The sequence below is a fragment of the Dendrobates tinctorius genome, unplaced genomic scaffold (assembly GCF_039654945.1).
Source record: "Dendrobates tinctorius isolate UK_male_01 unplaced genomic scaffold, ASM3965494v1 ptg000011l, whole genome shotgun sequence".
Lineage (NCBI taxonomy): Eukaryota > Metazoa > Chordata > Amphibia > Anura > Dendrobatidae > Dendrobates > Dendrobates tinctorius.
The window spans coordinates 15,894,134-15,914,145 of record NW_027361679.1 but is presented as its reverse complement, the minus strand read 5'-3'; the positions used below and the strand labels follow the sequence as shown (position 1 = coordinate 15,914,145).

Genomic DNA, 20,012 nt, shown 5'->3' with positions numbered 1-20,012 from the left:
TTGTTTCTTCCACAGTATGATATAAACAGATGGTACACGCATAGCATAAAAATGAAAGGGATGAAGGACAATTATAAATTATTAACTACAATTTAACCTTGGGCTGCTTCTTATGGTTCAGTAAGCCGTGAAGATACATGCAGTCCTGAATATATATATATATATATATATATATATATACAGGGTGGGCAATTTATATGGATACACCTAAATAAAATGGGAATAGTTGGTGACTCAGACCGGTGTGCTGAATTTGCAGAATGGGCAAAACAAAAATTGGAACAGGACCCTCAGTTTACACAGAACATTATGTTCAGTGATGAGGCAAACTTTTTATTTAGGTGTATCCATATAAATGGCCCCCCCTGTGTGTATATGGAGCGCCCGAGAGCGCAGCGTGAGGGCAAGAGGGTGAGCGAGAGGGCGCGTGCGCTGTGCAGGCAAGGCCGTGGGGTACTCGGTACCGGGCCCGTCGACTTCAACGGGGGATGGTGTCACGGCAGCGGCGACCCGGTCTGTGGCCCTGGGGCGTCCATTAAAGAAAATAAATAAAATAGGGGATAAGGGAAAAGTTGTTGGTGATGTTGAAATGAAGATAAAGTTTATAGATGATTAAATACATGACGCCACCTGTGGTATTCTGGTCAGAGGTGACCAGTGCTGCAGTGTTGTTCCCCTGAGACTGTTGATGTGGCGCAGCTGAGGTGAAAATAGCTCTCCACAGGTAGAGCAATAGTCCCAGAGCAAAGATGTTAGATTAATAGTAAAAATGGCTGTGAACGTTGGGGTGCAGAGAAATGAGAGGAGGACACAGAGAGGTGCAGTTTCTTTACCTTTTACTGGCAATTGGTTGCAATCTGGAGTACTACATACAGGTGATGGAATGAGTCCGGCTCACCTGGAGGCATTCAGGGGATCCACCTTGCCAGGTGGGGATTTTGGACCTTCCTTCTGCGCTTTGTGTGTGGGTCTCCGCTGTTTATAAGTAAGCTGCGACCCTCAATTGCGTGATGATTTCACTAACCTGTACGGCTGTCAGCATGAGCCTATTCCACGGGTACCATCCTTTTCACCATCAGCCCCAGGCTCCTTATCTGCTGCCGTGCCCTTAGGTGCTCAATGTCACACAGGAATTTACAATCCCCTGTACTTTCAGATTCAGCGGTCAGGACATACAGATCCTGACCCCCAAGGACTCTGGCATCCCTTTCTCTCTATTAGCGCTTCGCTTTGGGGTCAGCTATATGCAGCTTTCAGCTTCCCCAGAGCCTCTCTGTCTCTGCTCTTGTCCTTTCCCTCTTCACAGATCAGCTTCCTCTCTTGAACTGACTGGATCTTCTAGAAAGATCTTTTTTCCTCACGTTTAACTGTCCTGTCATTTTCTCAGCTCACAGCTGCTCTCGTTTCTATGACAACTCCCTCAGCTCACTTCTAGCTGACTCACCAACCCCTACTGCTGGCCAGAATTTATAAGGCAGCTCCCTTTTCTGACCTGCAACAGGAATTGTGATTTAATCTATGTTACCTGGCATGGGGGTCCCCTTCTGCCCCCAAGCATGACTTCACCTCATAGAGGGAGGCAATGTCACTGTGACAACCGGACTCTGGGGTGTCACATATACATACATATATATATGTATATATATAAATATATATATATAATGTGTATATATATATATATATAAATCAAGGCAGAAAAGTCCAGCAAGCAGAAACTTCAGGTGGTATAATAAAATCCAAGAATTTTTATTGAAGAAAATTTAAAAAATCCAGAGTTCAGTAACAAGATGCAGACATAATGCTGAACAGACTATGCGTTTCGGCGGTAACAACTGCCGCCTTCTTCACGGTCTCAAACTGCTTCTGGAATACTCCAACATTCTTAAATAGAAAAAACATTTCTTAGCCTCATAATCAAGAAGTCGTAACAGGTGTAGATAACATCCTTCAATGTTAACTCTATAGCTTCCGGAAACAAGTAGAGAAAAAAAAAAAAGCATCGGTATGAACAGTACCTGTGCTAACAAAGTTATCTGACCAGGATAACGAAATAATTAAAAGCACACATTACATTAACCCCTTAATGACCAGGGGTATTTTTGGTTTTACATTTTCATTTTTCCCTCCCCTTCTTTCCAGAGCCATAACTTTTTTATTTTTCCGTTTATATGGCCATGTGAGGGCTTATTTTTTGCGGGACGAGTTGTACTTTTAAATGACATCATTGGTTTTACCATATCGTGTACTCGAAAATGGGAAAAAAATTCCAAGTGCGGTGAAATTGCAAAAAAAGTGCAATCCCACACTTGTTTTTTGCTTGGCTTTTTTGTTAGGTTCACTAGATGCTACACCTCACCTGCCATTATGATTCTCCAGGTCATTACGAGTTCATAGACACCAAACATGTCTATGTCCTCTTTTATCTAAATGGTGAAAAAAAATTCCAAAGTTTGCTAAAAAAAAAAAAAAAAAAAAAAAAAAAATTGCGCAATTTTCCGAGACCCGTAGCGTCTCCATTTTTCATGATCTTGGGTCGGGTGAGGGCTTATTTTTTCCGTGCCAGACTGACGTTTTTAATGATACCACTTTTGTGCAGATACATTCTTTTGATCGCCCGTTATTGCATTTTAATGCAATGTCTTGGTGACCAAAAAACGTAATTCTGGCGTTTTTAATTTTTTTCTCGCTACGCCGTTTAGCGATCGGGTTAATGCTTTTTTTTATTGATAGATTGTGCGATTCTGAACGCGGCGATACCTAATATGTGTATGTGGGATTTTTTTTTTACTGTTTTATTTTGATTGGGGCGAAAGGGGGGTGATTTGAACTTTTAGGTTTTTTTAATTTTTTTTATTTTTAAACATTTTTTTTTTTACTTTTGGCATGCTTCAATAGCCTCCATAGGAGGCTAGAAGCTTGCGCAACCCGATCGGCTCTGCTACATATGGGCGATGAGCAGATCGCCCATATGTGGCAGATTTACTGCTGTGCTTTCAGCGCCGACCACCGGGTGGCGCTGAAAGCCATATGCCTGGAACAACCATAGAGGTCTCATAGAGACCGCCGGAGCCCTCATCAAAGCAGGGGAGATGTCTGATGACGGACTGTGTCCGTCATTGGACATTAAGGGGTTAATACAACGGTGTCATGTAATGAAAACATTATGACTGAAATATAATAGTACTACTTGGAAAAACTTGATATCAGAAATTATTTATAATGTATTGCTAGATCCATTCTAATATTGAATCCATGCGGTAACCTTGTATCTAAAAGAAACATCCATTTGCTTTCTCTTGCAAGAATTTTTTGTGATAATTCCCCCCCGTTCTGTTTTTTTAACCTGTTCAATCCCTATAAAAGAAAAACCCTTGACATCACCCCCATGTATTTGTGAAAAATGTCGGGAAACTACAGAGGCTCCTGCTGGTGGCAAATTAACTGCATCAGAAAGATGTTTTCTGATCCTTTTTTTAAAGTATTCATAGTGCAACCTACATACTGTTTGTTGCAAATTTCACAGTTAATTAAATAAATAACGGTATTACAATTAATATATGAAAGAATATCAAAAGTCTTATTATTGTGCATAGACAAAAATGTTTTAGATTTTTTAGCATGCTTGCAACATTTGCACACATTTGCTCCACACCCATAGAAACCTTTTGTTTTTAACCAGTTGGTGTCCTGTAAGTTAAGAGACAAGGGATCCTAAAAAGGCTAGAAGATAAAAGTGAACTTGAGTGGGGGCACGTTTAGCAAAAAACAAAATAGATTCACTATCTACCAGTGTTTTTAAGATTTTTTCTTGACACAGAATGGGCAGATATTTCTTAATGATCACAACAATATTATGATACTGGGGACTAAAAGATGTAGTAAAAGTAACTTTATTTGAACCATTACCAATATTATTGCATTTTGTCTTTTTATTCTTAGAGTACAGCAAATGGGCTCTATCCATATTATCTACCAGTTTTTTTTGATCTTTCCAAATAATAACTGGGATAACCTCGTTCCCTTAATCTGGTGCACGCTAAGTCCGCTTCTTTTTTATAGATGGATTCTTGTGTGCTATTTCTTTTTAACTGGATCAGTTCACCATGAGGAATGTTTTTAATAGTATGTTTGGGATGATTGGAATTAGCCATTAGAATACTGTTAGAATACGTATTTTTTCGGTATGGTGAAATATTAATCTTATGTGTAATCAAATGACCTGTTAGAGTCAAATCCAGAAAATTGGCCGAAAAATTATGTACTGAGCTGGTAAATTTAAGGTTATAATCATTGGTATCTAGATAGTTGAAAAAAATCACTACTAAAAGTATCTCCTAGAACATTTTTATCCCAAATAAACACCAAATCATCAACATATCTTCCTAGCCAAACAATACCATCTTTATAAGGGTTGTCATCACAAAAAATGAAATTTTCCTCCCATGTAGCCATAACTACAGTTGTGGCCAAAAGTATTGACACCCCTGCAATTCTGTCAGATAATACTCAGTTTCTTCTTGAAAATGATTGCAAACACAAATTCTTTGGTATTATTTTCTTCATTTAATTTGTCTTAAATGAAAAAACACAAAAAGAATTGTCCTAAAGCCAAATTGGATATAATTCCACACCAAACATAAAAAGAGGGTGGACAAAAGTATTGGCACTGTTCAAAAAATCATGTGATGCTTCTCTAATTTGTGTAATTAACAGCACCTGTAGCTTACCTGTGGCACCTAACAGGTGTTGGCAATAACTAAATCACACTTGCAGCCAGTTGACATGGATTAAAGTTGACTCAACCTCTGTCCTGTGTCCTTGTGTGTACCACATTGAGCATGGAGAAAAGAAAGAAGACCAAAGAACTGTCTGAGGACTTGAGAAACCAAATTGTGAGGAAGTATGAGCAATCTCAAGGCTTCAAGTCCATCTCCAAAGACCTGAATGTTCCTGTGTCTACCGTGCGCAGTGTCATCAAGAAGTTTAAAGTCCATGGCCCTGTGGCTAACCTCCCTAGATGTGGACGGAAAAGAAAAATTGACAAGAGATTTCAACGCAAGAATGTGCGGATGTTGGATAAAGAACCTCGACTAACATCCAAACAAGTTCATGCTGCCCTGCAGTCCGAGGGTACAACAGTGTCAATCCGTACTATCCGTCGGTGTCTGAATGAAAAGGGACTGTATGGTAGGAGACCCAGGACGACCCCACTTCTAACCCCGAGACATAAAAAAGTAAGGCTGGAGTTTGCCAAAACTTACCTGAAAAAGCCTAAAATGTTTTGGAAGAATGTTCTCTGGTCAGATGAGGCAAAAGTAGAGCTTTGTGGGCAAAGGCATCAACATAGAGTTTACAGGAGAAAAAAAGAGGCATTCAAAGAACAGAACACGGTCCCTACAGTCAAGCATGGCGGAGGTTCCCTGATGTTTTGGGGTTGCTTTGCTGCCTCTGGCACTGGACTGCTTGACCGTGTGCATGGCATTATGAAGTCTGAAGACTACCAACAAATTTTGCTGCATAATGTAGGGCCCAGTGTGAGAAAGCTGGGTCTCCCTCAGAGGTCATGGGTTTTCCAGCAGGACAATGACCCAAAACACACTTCAAAAAGCACTAGAAAATGGTTTGAGAGAAAGCATTGGAGACTTCTAAGGTGGCCAGCAATGAGTCCAGACCTGAATCCCATAGAATACCTGTGGAGAGATCTAAAAATGGCAGTTTGGAGAAGGCACCCTTCAAATATCAGGGACCTGGAGCAGTTTGCCAAAGAAGAATAGTCTAAAATTCCAGCAGAGCATTGTAAGAAACTCATTGATGGTTACCGGAAGCGGTTGGTCGCAGTTATATTGGCTAAAGGTTGTGCAACCAAGTATTAGGCTGAGGGTGCCAATACTTTTGTCTGGCCCATTTTTGGAGTTTTGTGTGAAATGATCAATGTTTTGCTTTGTGCTTAATTCTCTTTTGTGTTTTTTCACTTAAGACAAATTAAATGAAGATAATAATACAAAAGAATTTGTGTTTGCAATCATTTTCAGGAAGAAACTGCGTATTATCTGACAGAATTGCAGGGGTGTCGATACTTTTGGCCAAAACTGTATATTAGCAAGGGATGGAGAAAAACATGCTCCCATGCTAATGCCCTGTGTTTGTAAGAAAAATCTATTATTAAATGAAAAATAGTTGAGTTCAAGGAGAAACTCTATTGCAGAAATAATAAAATTTTGTATGTTTATCTTATATGAGCTGTATCGATGTAAATAGTACCTAATGCATCTCAGAGCTATATGATGTGGAATAAAGGGATAAAGTCCCACAACATCACATCACAACCAAACATAATTCTTCTGCCACTGTATTCTCTCAAAGACTCCAACAACATCCCTGGAATCCCCAAGAAAACTGGGTGTCAATGGGACTAGAGGTTTCAAAAAATGATCCACCCATTCTCCAAGCCTTTCACTAAAGGAACCTATACCTGAGACTATAGGTCTCATTGGTGGAGGAAAAATTTCCTTATGAACCTTAGGAAGTGAGTGATAAACTGGAATAATGGGATTGTCTACATACAGATACTTGATAATTTTGTTTGTAATGGCACTCGTTCCTAGCACTTCATGTAACAAGAAATTCTTTTTTTTATTAAAGTCTAATGTAGGATCCTGTCTCAATTCAATGTAAGTACTCATGCCCTCCAGATCCTGAAGGTTAAGTTTCTTGTAAAGACCAGCATTCATAGTCACAACAGCGCCTCCTTTATATGCTTGCAGAACAAGGAGGTCAGAGTTGTCTTGAAGTTCAGCAATGGATTTCTGTTCAGAAAGATTAAAACCGTGACTGCTTTTTTCCAGATTTTTACTAAGATTTATTAAATCATTCTCTATAGCCTCCTGAAAAAAATCCAGTGCAGCTGGTCTCGATTTCACAGGGTAATAATCAGAAAAACACATGTCAAAAGTATCATTAAGATTAACATAGTCAGACACACAAGTTTCACTCTCCAATTGTCTAAGGCTATTCAAAGACATTTGTTCTTTAAAAGAAGTCATGAAAACCCTATTATGTGAACTGCGCAAACCGCTTGCAGCAGGAAAATCATCATGTTCATGAACCATTGTAGTATCAAAATGCACTTTTAGAGTTAAATTACGTGCAAAACGATTCACATCAAGAATAGTATCATAAAGATTAAATTTATTAGTAGGAGAAAACCCCAGACCTTTGGAGAGGAGAGCAATTTGAGACTCAGACAGAATATAACTGGATAAGTTAAACACCGGAATATTTAACGTTTTTTGTAATTTCTGATTCTCATATGAAAACCTCTTGGGTTTATGTTTTCTTCCTCCTCTTCTGCGTTTTCTTGCCCGTTTTTTGACACTGTTTTTTCTTTATGTTTTTATTGGAGGAGCCTTTTTTATTACTTTTCCAAGAAGACAAGGTGTTGGTAGAGGTGGTAGCTGTATCTGTGGAGTAACCTGATGTTTCTCCAAAGGCGGTATCCAAAATGTCCAGATTATTTCTAAAAGAAACTTTAGATTTTTTAAACCATGGTTTCCGTTTTCTTAAAATAGAAGAAGGATTACTAGTCCAATTTTACACTTTATCATTTTTATAATCATCCAGATCCCATTGGAATTTCTTTTTTTTAATAGCAATAATATCATTTTCTTTCTTTTTCAAGTTCTTCTGAACACGTTCTTGAAACTTAGAAAAGTCCTCTGAACATTGCGATTCCTTGATTGCATTTTTTAATTTTTCTATTTCCTCATTCAGTTTGGACAACTCTATATTTTCTTCCTCCACAATAAGTTTATTCAGACTCAGGGAACAATCACTTAAGATGTTATCCCATTTCTTCTGAAAGGCATCTCCATATGCAGTAGTGGAGTATTTTTTTAATCCCAAGCCTCTAGGAATCATGGCTCTTTCCAAGTAGCCATTTAATGAATTATGATCCCACCATAATCTTTGTTCTTTGGTAAGCAATTGTTCCAGCTTCACCATTTGGGAATCAGGATCATTTAAACAGGGACTTTCCAGATTGTCTTCTGAAAAAATAGCTGCCAATTTATTTAGGCGAGTCTGTTGATTATCCATGGTGAATATTAATATTATATCCAATGCTGTCACACCGTTGACATATAACCAATAAAATTGTTAAAATATCAAGTACTGTCTTTGCATCATCAGAATCGCAACAGTATGCTGGAGTTATAAAGCACGGTCCAATAAATTCCCAGAATGAATAGCAAAACAACACATAGACCAGCTAACCTCCGAGCTCTGGATGGTAAATACCTGTTTCCTCTGTGTTGCATGGACCAAGACTGGGAACAAGTCCAACAATGTAGAAATCAAGCCGGAAAAGTCCAGCAAGCGGAAACGTCAGGTGGTATAATAAAATCCAATAATTATTATTGCAGAAAATTTAAAAAATCCAGAGTTCAGTAACAAGATGCAGACATAATGCTGAACAGACTATGCGTTTCGGCGGTAACAACTGCCGCCTTCTTCACGGTCTCAAACTACTTCTGGAATACTCCAACATTCTTAAATAGAAAAAACATTTCTTAGCCTCATAATCAAGAAGTAGTAACAGGTGTAGATAACATCCTTCAATGTTAACTCTATAGCTTCCGGAAACAAGTAGAGAAAAAAAAAAGCATCAGTGTGAACAGTGCCTGCACTAACAAAGTTATCTGACCAGGATAACAAAATAATTAAAAACACACATGTTTCCAGAAGCTATAGAGCTAACATTGAAGGATGTTACCTACACCTGTTACTACTTCTTGATTATGAGGTTAAGAAATGTTTTTTCTATTTAAGAATGTTGGAGTATTCCAAAAGCAGTTTGAGACCGTGAAGAAGGCGGCAGTTATTACCGCCGAAACGCGTAGTCTGTTCAACATTATGTCTGCATCTTGTTACTGAACTCTGGATTTTTTAAATTTTCTGCAATAAAAATTCTTGGATTTTATTATACCACCTGAAGTTTCCGCTTGCTGGACTTTTCTGCCTTGATTTCTACATTGTTGGACTTGTTCCCAGTCTTGGTTCGTGCAACACAGAGGAAACAGGTATTTACCATCCAGAGCTCAGAGGTTAGCTAGTCTATGTGTTGTTTTGCTTTATATATATATATATATATATATATATATATACTGTATATATATTTATATATATACATTATTTTTTGATGAGCGGTTCATATTTTTATAAGCCTTTGAAGACAGGTTCGTCTCTCCTCTGCACCAACCTGATGCTGTTTGTTCATATACTACACTTGTATAACATATATGTTTTATGTATTTCGGCTCACTCGGCTGCTCATCGAGGTAGACACAGGAATGTTGTCTTTTTAAAATTTACATTGGCTTGTAAGGCACAGCATAAACCAGGACCAGATTAGAAACATAAACAAGGCCTTTCTGGCCTAACGGGAAAACAAAACACAAACAAATTGTACAATCCGTGTTACTGTGGGAATTGTCCCACTCAGAAAAAATACGTAAAACAGATCCAACTTTTATTATCCTAAAACACAGCTCTGGAGCTCCCATCTCCAGGCACACACAACAGTGAATTAGCCATAAAGTTGTGTATTTATCCTCTGAACTGCACCCTTGGGTGGAGATATGGTGAACAGCCTCCCACCCACTCTTCAGCAGCTTACTAAACCTAGCCCTAAATATAACCCTTCTTAGCTCTAAGTGTCCTGGATCATTTTTATAGGTTCATATCACTGAAGTTAATAACCTCAGTGATACATGTCTCCCCTCCAGTATTTTGTCAGTAACTTTGTCACATATCCCCCCACACCCAAATCTGAGGGTTTTGGCACCTTCAGTCAACAGACTGTGAAATCTAGACAGAGCATCAACGTTACCATGCAGTTTCCCAGGCCTGTGCTCCACATGACAGATGAAGTCCTGGAGTTATAGAAACCATCTAGTCACCTGGGCACACTTCCCCTTCCTTTTCCTCATCTATCTCAGGTGCCCATAATCAGACACTGGCCTGAACGTCTGACCTAACAGGTAATAACTCAGGGTGTCAATTGCCCATTTGATGGCCAAGCATTATTTTTCTACAATGGCATAGTTTTACTCACAGGAGAAGGGTTTCCTACTTAATTACAGAACTGGATGTTCCTCCCTATTTACTTCCTGGGGCAACACGGCACCCAACTCGACCTCTGAGGCGTCCGTCTGGACCACAAACTCCCTACTGAAGTCAGGTGTGATCAAGACCGGCTGCTTAGACTTCCCCAATCCGGGCTGAATATTACAATATTGTCAAAGTAAGCTGCGGTGTGAGAGGCTAGGATCCGGTACCTAGCCCTCTGGAAGGTACAGTAGCTGGGGCTTTTTGCAGCCCGAATGGCATTCTGGTATATTGGAAGCACCCATCAGGTATAGAGAAAGCTGTCTTCTCCTTGGCATTTTAGGACAGGTGGATTTGCCAGTACCCTTGGCCCCTTGGCATTGAATTTGGACACCTCATTTATCTTCCTACAGTTGATACAGAAATGTGACTCTCCATCAGGCTTCACACCAAACTGCCTAAGGCAAATAAAGAGCCCTTATAAAGACCCCAAAATTAAAACTTTTGTGATAAGTAGTGGAAAAAACTCTTAAAAACACATAACACTTGATTGGAACAATCAGTCATAAATTTGGTAAAGTGCTTATACTAATGTCATAACTATTTCTTAGCAGCAAGGCACAGAACCAAGAACACAGGTTGCGCTAATCGTACATATGGTTTTATATTGAACTTCACTATTAGATTGCTGATGGGTGAGAGTAGATTTCTAATGAGGCTGCAGTCATAGCCAGTAAGACCAGCTATGCAAGTTCAGCAGGCTCATTATCAATGGCTCTGCCGATACCTCCTTAAATCAGTAGACTATCTCTACCTTTAAGCCCCCGTTACACACTGCGATACCACTAGCAATATCGCTGTAAAGTCACCGATTTTGTGATGTTGCAGTGATATTGCTAGCGATATCGCTGCATGTGATACTTACCTCCGATCGGCTCCCCCGCTGGTTATCGCTGATCGCGCGAGAAGCTCCTGGATCATTTCTCGTCGTCAGCTTCCTGCGGCGCTTCCTGCTGTGACGACGAGCGATGCGTGGAGCCGGGCGGGAGGACGCAGGATCGCCGCGTCTGACAGGTAAATAGCGATCCCCGACCCCAGCGACGTCGGTGGTGAGATCTGCCTGTGTGGCAGCTCACTAGCGACCACCTAGCGATGCACCAGCGATCCTGACCGCGTCATATCGCTGGTCGGGATCGCTGGTGCATCGCTAGGTGTAACGGTACCCTTAGTCACTGATCTATAAAGTGCCTAGCTGACTAAAGTAAATAATCAGCATGCTTGGTTTGCTGGTCTAATGATTTAATGTCTAATGATTGCATAGCTACCTTGCATAGCTGGGTGACATCAGTCAGGTCATAGAAGTTTACCACGAGACAATGAGCAGCCGTAGCACACACAGCTCAGTGTCTCTGCTGGATGGCAGGATGTATAGTTGCATCATCCATCAATGCAGCCCACCTTCTAGATGTAACAGAGCTAGAACCATTGTGGGACAAATGGATTATTATCTTCTTGGCAGACAGGTAAGGAATATTGTGGTTTATTATTTTAATTCTGTTACAGTAGACCATGGCTTTTTTGGACTGGGCGATGATGCGATTATGGTTAAATATAGATTAATTAAAGGAGTGTGTGCTATTCTTTCAATTAAATAACTTTTTTGTGAGTGTGTGTTTATTTACAATATAATGTAACTATATGATTAGTAATGGAATGGCGTCTTATAGAGGCTTCTCCATTATTAAGCCATGGGCTTGATGTCATCGGACCATTCAAAGGTGACATTAACCCCACAAATATGAAACTCACTTGCCACCACCACAGGACAAGTGGGAAGAGCCAGATAAAGCACCAGAATTGGCACATCTAACAGATGTGCATTTTCTAGGGCAGAAGCGGGGGAGCCCACATTAGATTTTTAAATTATTAATTTAAATAATCAAAAAATATGGCATGGGGACCCCTCTATTATTAATAACCAGTCTTGCTGAAGCTGACAGCTGAGGGTTGCAGCCTACAGCTGTCAGTTTTGCCTGGCTGGTTATCCAAAATACAGAGGAACCACATGTAATTTTTTTATTTAAATATTTATAGTGCAGTCAGCTGCTGATGCTGAATTTGAGATTAGCAAACGTTATTAGAGCAAGTTCACTCATCTCATCTCTAATTAGGAGGCACATGAGTCTTTATAAATCAGTAGGGACTGACAAGTGACGTGCAATTCCATGAGCACTGTTCCTCGAATCTTACGCCAGTCTCTGCTAGAGTAAGATTTGTGGTATCGAAAAATTGCCGCAAGTCATGAATTTTTTCAAAGAATTCTGGTGTAAAAGCTTTGATAAATCAGCTCCTATATGTTGTATGATTTGGAAACATCTATCATTTCTTCATTAATGTTTATCATTTTTTATATTTTAATTTTAGATATTTACTATTTTATTGTAGCATTTCAGAGCCCAGATTTGTTTTAATTTCAACACTAAAATGTAATAGTTTTTGTCGAATTTGTAATTTTTTTCAGTCTAAAAAATTGGATGGATTTTTATAAATGAATGACATTGCAAATATTTATCTTGGAGTCATAACAGAAATAACTTGTCTGAAAACAGTGTAATCTGTATTCTGCAGCACAGCAGTAAAATAAGCAAAGTCTAACCACAAGACATGCATTTACTTTCACACTAAAGTCTTTTCTGTCTCTGGTTTAACCTCCATACCATGTTCAGAGGCTCAGAACAACAGTCGCCATATAGGACTGATTATTACCCAAACAGACTCCTTCTTTCATAAAACTGGTTGCCAATAATGTCTTTGGAATTCAGTTACCGTAATTCTGTGTTCACAAAAATCTCCTGACCTTTATAACATCTCATTTGTGTCCAAACACTACCCTTCTCATGATGATAATAAAGCCTTCCTTTGTTTATTTGGCCCCGTCACAGGTTACAGTATGTATCCATATATATATTTTTCAATTTGTTTTTATTAGGTTCTTTTTGAAAAAAATAAATAATTAAAGAATAAAATACTATCTACCATTTTTTATGAAATGGCAGAAATAAATGTAAAAACACTACTTATGAATGTACTCTATCAGCAGTGATTGCTTATGATAATAATTTCTCCCCTAATGGTGAAATGAACCTAGGGGTCTGAAAGGGCTGATTGGGTGGCAAGGCGAAGCAAGTACAGTGCTGGGGCTGCAAATGGAATCTTTGCTCTGGGTAAATGACTGCCTGGCTGTGCTAAAAAAAAAAAAAAAAAAAAAGCAGTAAAGTAACAATTTTTTTTTTGATTTACCACAATTTCAGAGCCATCAACAAACACAGGGGCAATTTTAAATAGATTGTAATTTTATGAGCGGGTCCTCATTCCTCCTGTAACTGAATTATGTGTTACTTTGTACAAGTTCCCGCTTAAATGTAAACTGCTGCGGAATAGATTTGTATTGTGGAAATAAAATCATTATTAATATTATTATTAAATTTAACTTAAAAAAAGAGAGAGTGACATAGGGTACCGTTACACTTAGCGATGCACCAGCGATCCCGACAATGATATGGATCGATGGTGCATTGCTAAGTGGTCGCTAGTGAGCTGACACACAGGCAGATCTCACCAGCAACTTAGCAGGGGTCGGGGGTCGTTGCTTACCTGTCAGACTTGGTGATCCTGATGTCCTCCCGCCCGCGTCCATGCATCGCTCGTCGGCGCCACAGGAAGCCCAGCAGGAAGCTGACGACGAGAAATGATCCAGGACGTTCTCGCGCGACCAGTGATGAGCAGCGGGGGAGCCGGTCGGAGGTAAGTATCAGACATAGCGATATCGCTAGCAATATCGCTGCTACGTCACAAAATCGGTGACGTTACAGCGATATTGCTAGCGATATCGCTATGTGTAACGGGTGCTATACAGGTTCTGGCAGTCTGGCGGTCTCTACACCTATATCATGCTGCTTTCAGATGTGGTACTAAATCTTGATGACAGATTCCCTTTAAGGGACCTTTTTTGTGCACGTCAGTTATGTAGTGGTTCTTTAAGACAGCATGTATTGTCAAAGTATTATGCTGATGATTTACTGACAACAGGGCAGAATTTGCATTATTACTTATTATTGCATATATCATGTGCAGAAATTCCAATATTGATGAATCACCCTAGAAGCAATTTCATATCTCATGAACTTCATTAGATTTTGATTTATTCCTATATTGTGTAAATAATTGAATAATATACTGTTTCATTGCTAAAGTGACATAAATGATTTCACACAGTTAGAATGTTTTATGCTACATTTATTCTGACTCTAGTCTTGTTTTCCTATTCTTTTCTAGCCTGCAATATCTATGCATTCTGTGGTGCGTTATTTGGAATAACCTCGATGATGACGTTACTAGCTATTGCTGTGGATCGTTATTTAGTTATAACTAAACCATTGCAATCTATACAGTGGTCATCAAAAAAACGGACGCTGCAAGTAATTGTTCTCGTATGGCTCTATTCACTTATGTGGAGTATGGCACCGTTACTTGGTTGGAGTAAGTACAGTCACTTTGACATATTAGTGAGAAGACATAAGAAATGATAGCTGAGGGGCACTCAGACAGATTATCTGCATTGCATCTAGGGTAAATCATTATCTTAGATTAAAATTAGATTTCATATTAAAGAACATTACTTAGGATTAAGGGATTAAAAGTCAAAGACTGTATTGCTTACAGTGGCTTTTAGGTTTATTATATGAATTTTTCATGATCTTACTCATGAAACATTAAGATTTAGCTATAGTTTGATGTGTTCCGCACTCTAATATTATGTAGTATTTTTTGCATCATAATTGAATTTAATATCTTGACACCATTCAGATTTTTAATAGGGCTGCCTGCATAACAGTAGAGGGGGCCTGTCATGTCACCAAATGCTATTAATCTACAGTTATGGGAGTCATTTGCAGGTTAAATGGGTTGTCTGGTCTTTAACTGCAAGTCTGCAGTCACTCTATGTGACTGCAGACTTGTGAATCCTTACATCATGGGCACTACGCTCTGTGAGAATTCTCCAGTGCTGGCGCCTTCATTGGGCAAGCATGTGATAGCAAACATGTGATTTGCATAGCTCCAGCCACAGAATACCAGGCTGACCAGCATACTGACGGACGTGTTGGAGGTGGTATGCAATAACTGGCCCCTGCTGCTCACAAAGCCTTGTCAGCATGTGCAGTGTGGAGTTCTAGTGGGTGGTCTTGTCGCACACCAGTCGGTGAGCTGGCACCTGCATGTGCTCCTGAAGCACTGCCAGAGCAGCGGCAGCTGTAGATGACCTGTGGAAATCGCCGCTGATGCGGCTTTCCTTGATCAGAAGCTCTGGAAAATTGTGTAGGTTTTCAGAAACCACTGAACTACTGAGTTGAGCACATCGGACAAGCATGGGACATGTATGAGTTTGCCAAGGAGGTTGTGAAGGAGCAGGAGGGGGTGCAGAAACTGGTGTAGGTGGTGCAGGAAACCCTGATAGAAGTAGGGTCAGCAATCCTCGGCATTGGGAGCAGATGTGCCATGTGCCTCGGCCTCCATAATATTTACCCAGTGTGCCTTCAGAGAAATGTAGCCTTCCTAGCCACAAGTGCTTGTCCACGTGTCAATCGTTAAGTGGACAATCCCAGTAAGTGAATTGGTATCGGCACGGGTGAAGTTCCTGAGCACATGTTGGTTCAAGGCTGGACATGTACTGGTAAAAAGCCCACCCACCAATAGTTATGGCTGGAGACCCAGTACCCAGGGATGGCTGATGCAATGAATCACTGTAAAACTTTCATGTCTACAAGCCTAAATGGCAACATTTCCACATCAAGCAGCCTGGAAATGTGCTCATTTAGTGTTAGGGCCTGAAGGTGGGTGGCTGGGAATTTTCTTTTTTTCATTCCATAACCTGGGGAAGGGACAGCAGAACGCTGTGCTGGTACAAGGATTTGGAAGTGCCTGGTGATAGTGATGTAATAACGTGCAGGAGAGGTATATGTCACCACGGAGCAGGCAGACCAACAGTAAAAGGGGAGGTTTATTTACAGGTGATAATACTGGTAAAACAGACAGTATGAAAATGAATATGATATGAACAGATTATATCAACAGCAGAGAGACATATACTGGGTTCAAACAGTAGAAAAGTTATTTTCATAAGAGACAAACTTATCAGTCCTCAGGGGTCTTGCTTGTAGGGTTCACTCTTGTCCAACGCTGGCACCGAGGCACCAGCGGTGCTTGCCGTCCTCTGTCTCTGGGGTCCTTAATGAAGTCCAGCTGGAGTATGAGGGGTTAACGCAAGAGCCATAGGGTATGAGGCGGACAATATCCCCCTATGCTCCAAGTCCTTCTCTCTTATGCGACAGTGGTGTTCTCCCACCAAGGTCAGGGGCTCTGCCTTACACAGTCTCTCTTTGCAGGTCACTGTCCCATCACTGAACACCCCTTGGTCACAGGGGAGCGTCTTAGCACATAACCCGGTCTCTCTGCGGGGAAGCGTCTGCTTGAGATATGCAGTCTCTCTGTCAGGCAAAGTCTCATCAAGGAGGGGAGTCAGCAGCCTTCCTGGCAGTGCAGTGACAGGCTTCTCGTACTCACTGACCACTGCCTGTGCCCACGCTCTCTCTGACTGCTGTGGCTATAACCGTTTCCTCTCTCTTCCTGCATCAGCGTCCTCTCTCCTCAGAAAGCGCATGCAGTTTTCCCGCTCCCAGTCCTGCCCACTTCCTGTAACTGGCTCCAGTCCGGTCCCCTAAAGCGTCCCCCGGGGAACCTAACGCCCTGCTCAATGGTTCCCGGCACGGAGCTGGGAAGGCAACTCTCCCTCGGCTCCTTCGGTGCTTCACCCCCTTACACTGCCTCGGAATGTGCAGTGTCATGGACAGGGTATTGTCAAATACCTGCCACAGGAGAAGAGGCAGTGGTGTCACCTGCTGGCACCAATTGTGGACTCAGGTGCTCATCCCACCGAGTCTGGTGCTTAAATGACATGTGCCTGATCATGCTGGTGGTGGTAAGGTTCTTAGTGGTTAGAGGTTTGGCATGGCACAGGTTGCAAATGACCATTTTTTATTTGAGAACTCTAAAAACTCCCAGACTGGGGAACACCTAACTCTTTTGAGCAATTCACGAGTATTGGTGCTCTGTGGAATAGTTACCTGCCTTCTCTCTCTGGTCTGCCTCTTCTTGCCTGTTTTGGTGCTGCCAATCCTTCGCCCTCAGCACTGCTGACCTCGCTCTACATGCCAGCTTACCAGGTTGGGTCAGTGACTTCGTCATACACCACTTTGTCTTCTGCCACTGCACCCTGGTCCTCCTTAATTGGTGAATTAGCAACAACCTGAAACAACCTGACTTATTGGCAGCTGTGTCTCATAATCATTTACCTCCTTAGACAAAATTTGCTGTTCCCCATCATCATCATGTGACCGTGGCTGCGTTAGTTTTGTGTATCACTAAACATCATGTCCTCCTGAGGCTACAATCAAGAAATGATGATCTAAAGAGCTCCTCGGAATGTCCTAGTGTGGGATCACTGGTCTCCTGAGACTCAGCATGGTGGGAGGAAGGAAGATCAGGGTGAGGATTAACTTATCCAGACTTTGGGCTGGGAAGACTGGACCTTTTAGAAGACTGGGTGGTCATGGCAAGCATGCTGGAAGCATTGTCTGCTATCCAACTAACCACCTGTTTGCACTTTTGTGGCATCAGAAGTGGTGTCCCTTGCCCCCCTGCAAAATGGGACAGAAAGCTATGTGTTGTGGATGAGCGTGTTGCTTGTGCTCCATCAACAGGCACAGTCGCATCTGCCCAATGTCCTCACGGTCTGCGTGAACCATCATCAGCACTTCCATTTGACCATCACTTAAAGCACACCTTATGCATATTCTAATTGCTAGGTCTCTGGAAAACAAGTTTCCTTAATTAATTAAAACTATTTTTTTTTAATAAAAAAACATTTGATCACCTATAGCAGGTCAAGCTTTTTTTTTTTTTTTTTTTTTTTAGAAACAACACCGCCATAATTTCACAAAAAGCAGGTTAAACTGTATGAATATCAATAGTCAATTTTTGAAACAAAAAAATATGATCACCTCTAGCAGGTCAAGTGTTTTTTTTATTTCAAACCCCTGTCATTTCACATAAAGCAGGTTAAACTGTATGAATGATAATACAGTCATTTTTTTCACAAAAAAAATGTGGCAACTTGCAGGAGCTATACAGCTCTGGCAAAAATTAAGAGACCACTTCCAAATGTTCAGTTTGTCTGATTTTTCTCTTTAGGCTGGAGTCACACACAATGAATAAAAAATCGGTCCGATTTTTACGGTACGAAATCGCACAAAGGTTTCTTGACCAGTGATCCGTCTGCCATCCGAATTTCCTGTGATGATGCGATTTTAATCGCATCTAAGCATCCGTTTGACATCCGTCTGCTGAGATTTTCTCGCAGGCTTCCAAAACGGACATATAATAGAGAACAATGACAGGTTTTCAAACACAGGAAAGAATAGATATAGACACATAGAAAACATATATATAGATATATATATGTATACATGTCATAGAGACACATATATACATATATAATATACATTTATAATTCATACAGTTCTTCATAGCAGAATAGCCACTGAAACATTTGCCGGCTTTTGTAAAATCATTCCCCAACCCCCAACCCGACATGAAATGACACATGGTTTACATACAGTTAACAATATCATTTCATGTTTTTTGTAAAATGTCTATCACTAGTCATTAGATGAGGGTTTGTCTGTAAAATTTAGGAGTTGTAGGTGTTAATTAAAGGGGTTAATTCGTTGTTAAAAATTGCGGGGACTCCCGCTGACGTCACTGAGGCTGCAGGGAGTCCCCACAATTTTTAACAACGAATTAACCACTTAAATTAACACTTACAACTCCTAAATTTTACAGACAAACCCTCATCTAATGACTAGTGATAGACATATTAAAAAAAACATGAAATGATATGGTTAACTGTATGTAAACCATGTGTCATTTCATGTCGGGTTGGGGAATGATTTTACAAAAGCCAGCAAATGTTTCAGCGGCTATTCTGCTATGAAGAACTGTATGAATTATCAATATATATATATATATATATATATATTTATATTTATATTCTATGTGTCTATATCTATTCTTTCGTTTCTTTATTTAACCTGTCAGTGTGATTTTACTGTATTGCTAAATGAATTGCCGGCTTTTTGTAAAGGACACCGGTTGCGATTTTATCGCAAGTCACACATCTGGTCCGTTTGTCATCCGATTTTTTATCGCACCCATAGACTTGCATTGGGGAATCCGATCCGAAAATCGGTGACAATCGCAGCATGCTGCGATTGTCTTGGTCCGAGGAAACGTTCCGATAAAAAATCGGATGATGGGAGCTGCACCATAGAATAACACTGGGACGAATGCAATGCGATTTTTTATCGCATTGCATTCGTCCGATTTATTCGCTAGTGTGACTCTAGCCTTATAGGTATATTGTTGAGTAAAATGTAAATTGTTCTTTTAGTCTACAAACTTCTGACTTCTACAAACTTCTGAAAAGTCCTAAGGCTACTTTCACACTTGCATTTTTTTGCTCTGCACTGTGTACGCAGTGCAAACGCGCATAAAAACGCATCATGCGTTTTCTTGTTTTTTGCGCATGGTTTTTGGTGAATTTTGTGCGCATTGCGTGCGCATGCGTTTTTTTGAGACAGGTCGGACGCACAAAAAATGCAACAGGATGCATTTTGTGTGCCCGGGTGCACACTACAAAAAAACGCATGCGCATACAAACGCGTACAAATGCATGCCAATGCGCACCCATGTTAAGTATAGGAAAAAAAACACAGCGCAAAAAAACGCAAGTG

General features: G+C 40.5%; 1 protein-coding gene across 1 annotated transcript in view; it reads left to right on the top strand.

Annotated features, from left to right (window-relative positions):
* Positions 1-20,012, top strand: part of LOC141099809 (melanopsin-B-like) — a 203,799-nt gene that overhangs the window by 17,265 nt on the left and 166,522 nt on the right. Inside the window, exon 4 of the mRNA XM_073587878.1 lies at positions 14,440-14,643. Coding sequence (XP_073443979.1) covers positions 14,440-14,643 — 204 coding nt within the window. The remainder of the gene's footprint in view (positions 1-14,439; positions 14,644-20,012) is intronic.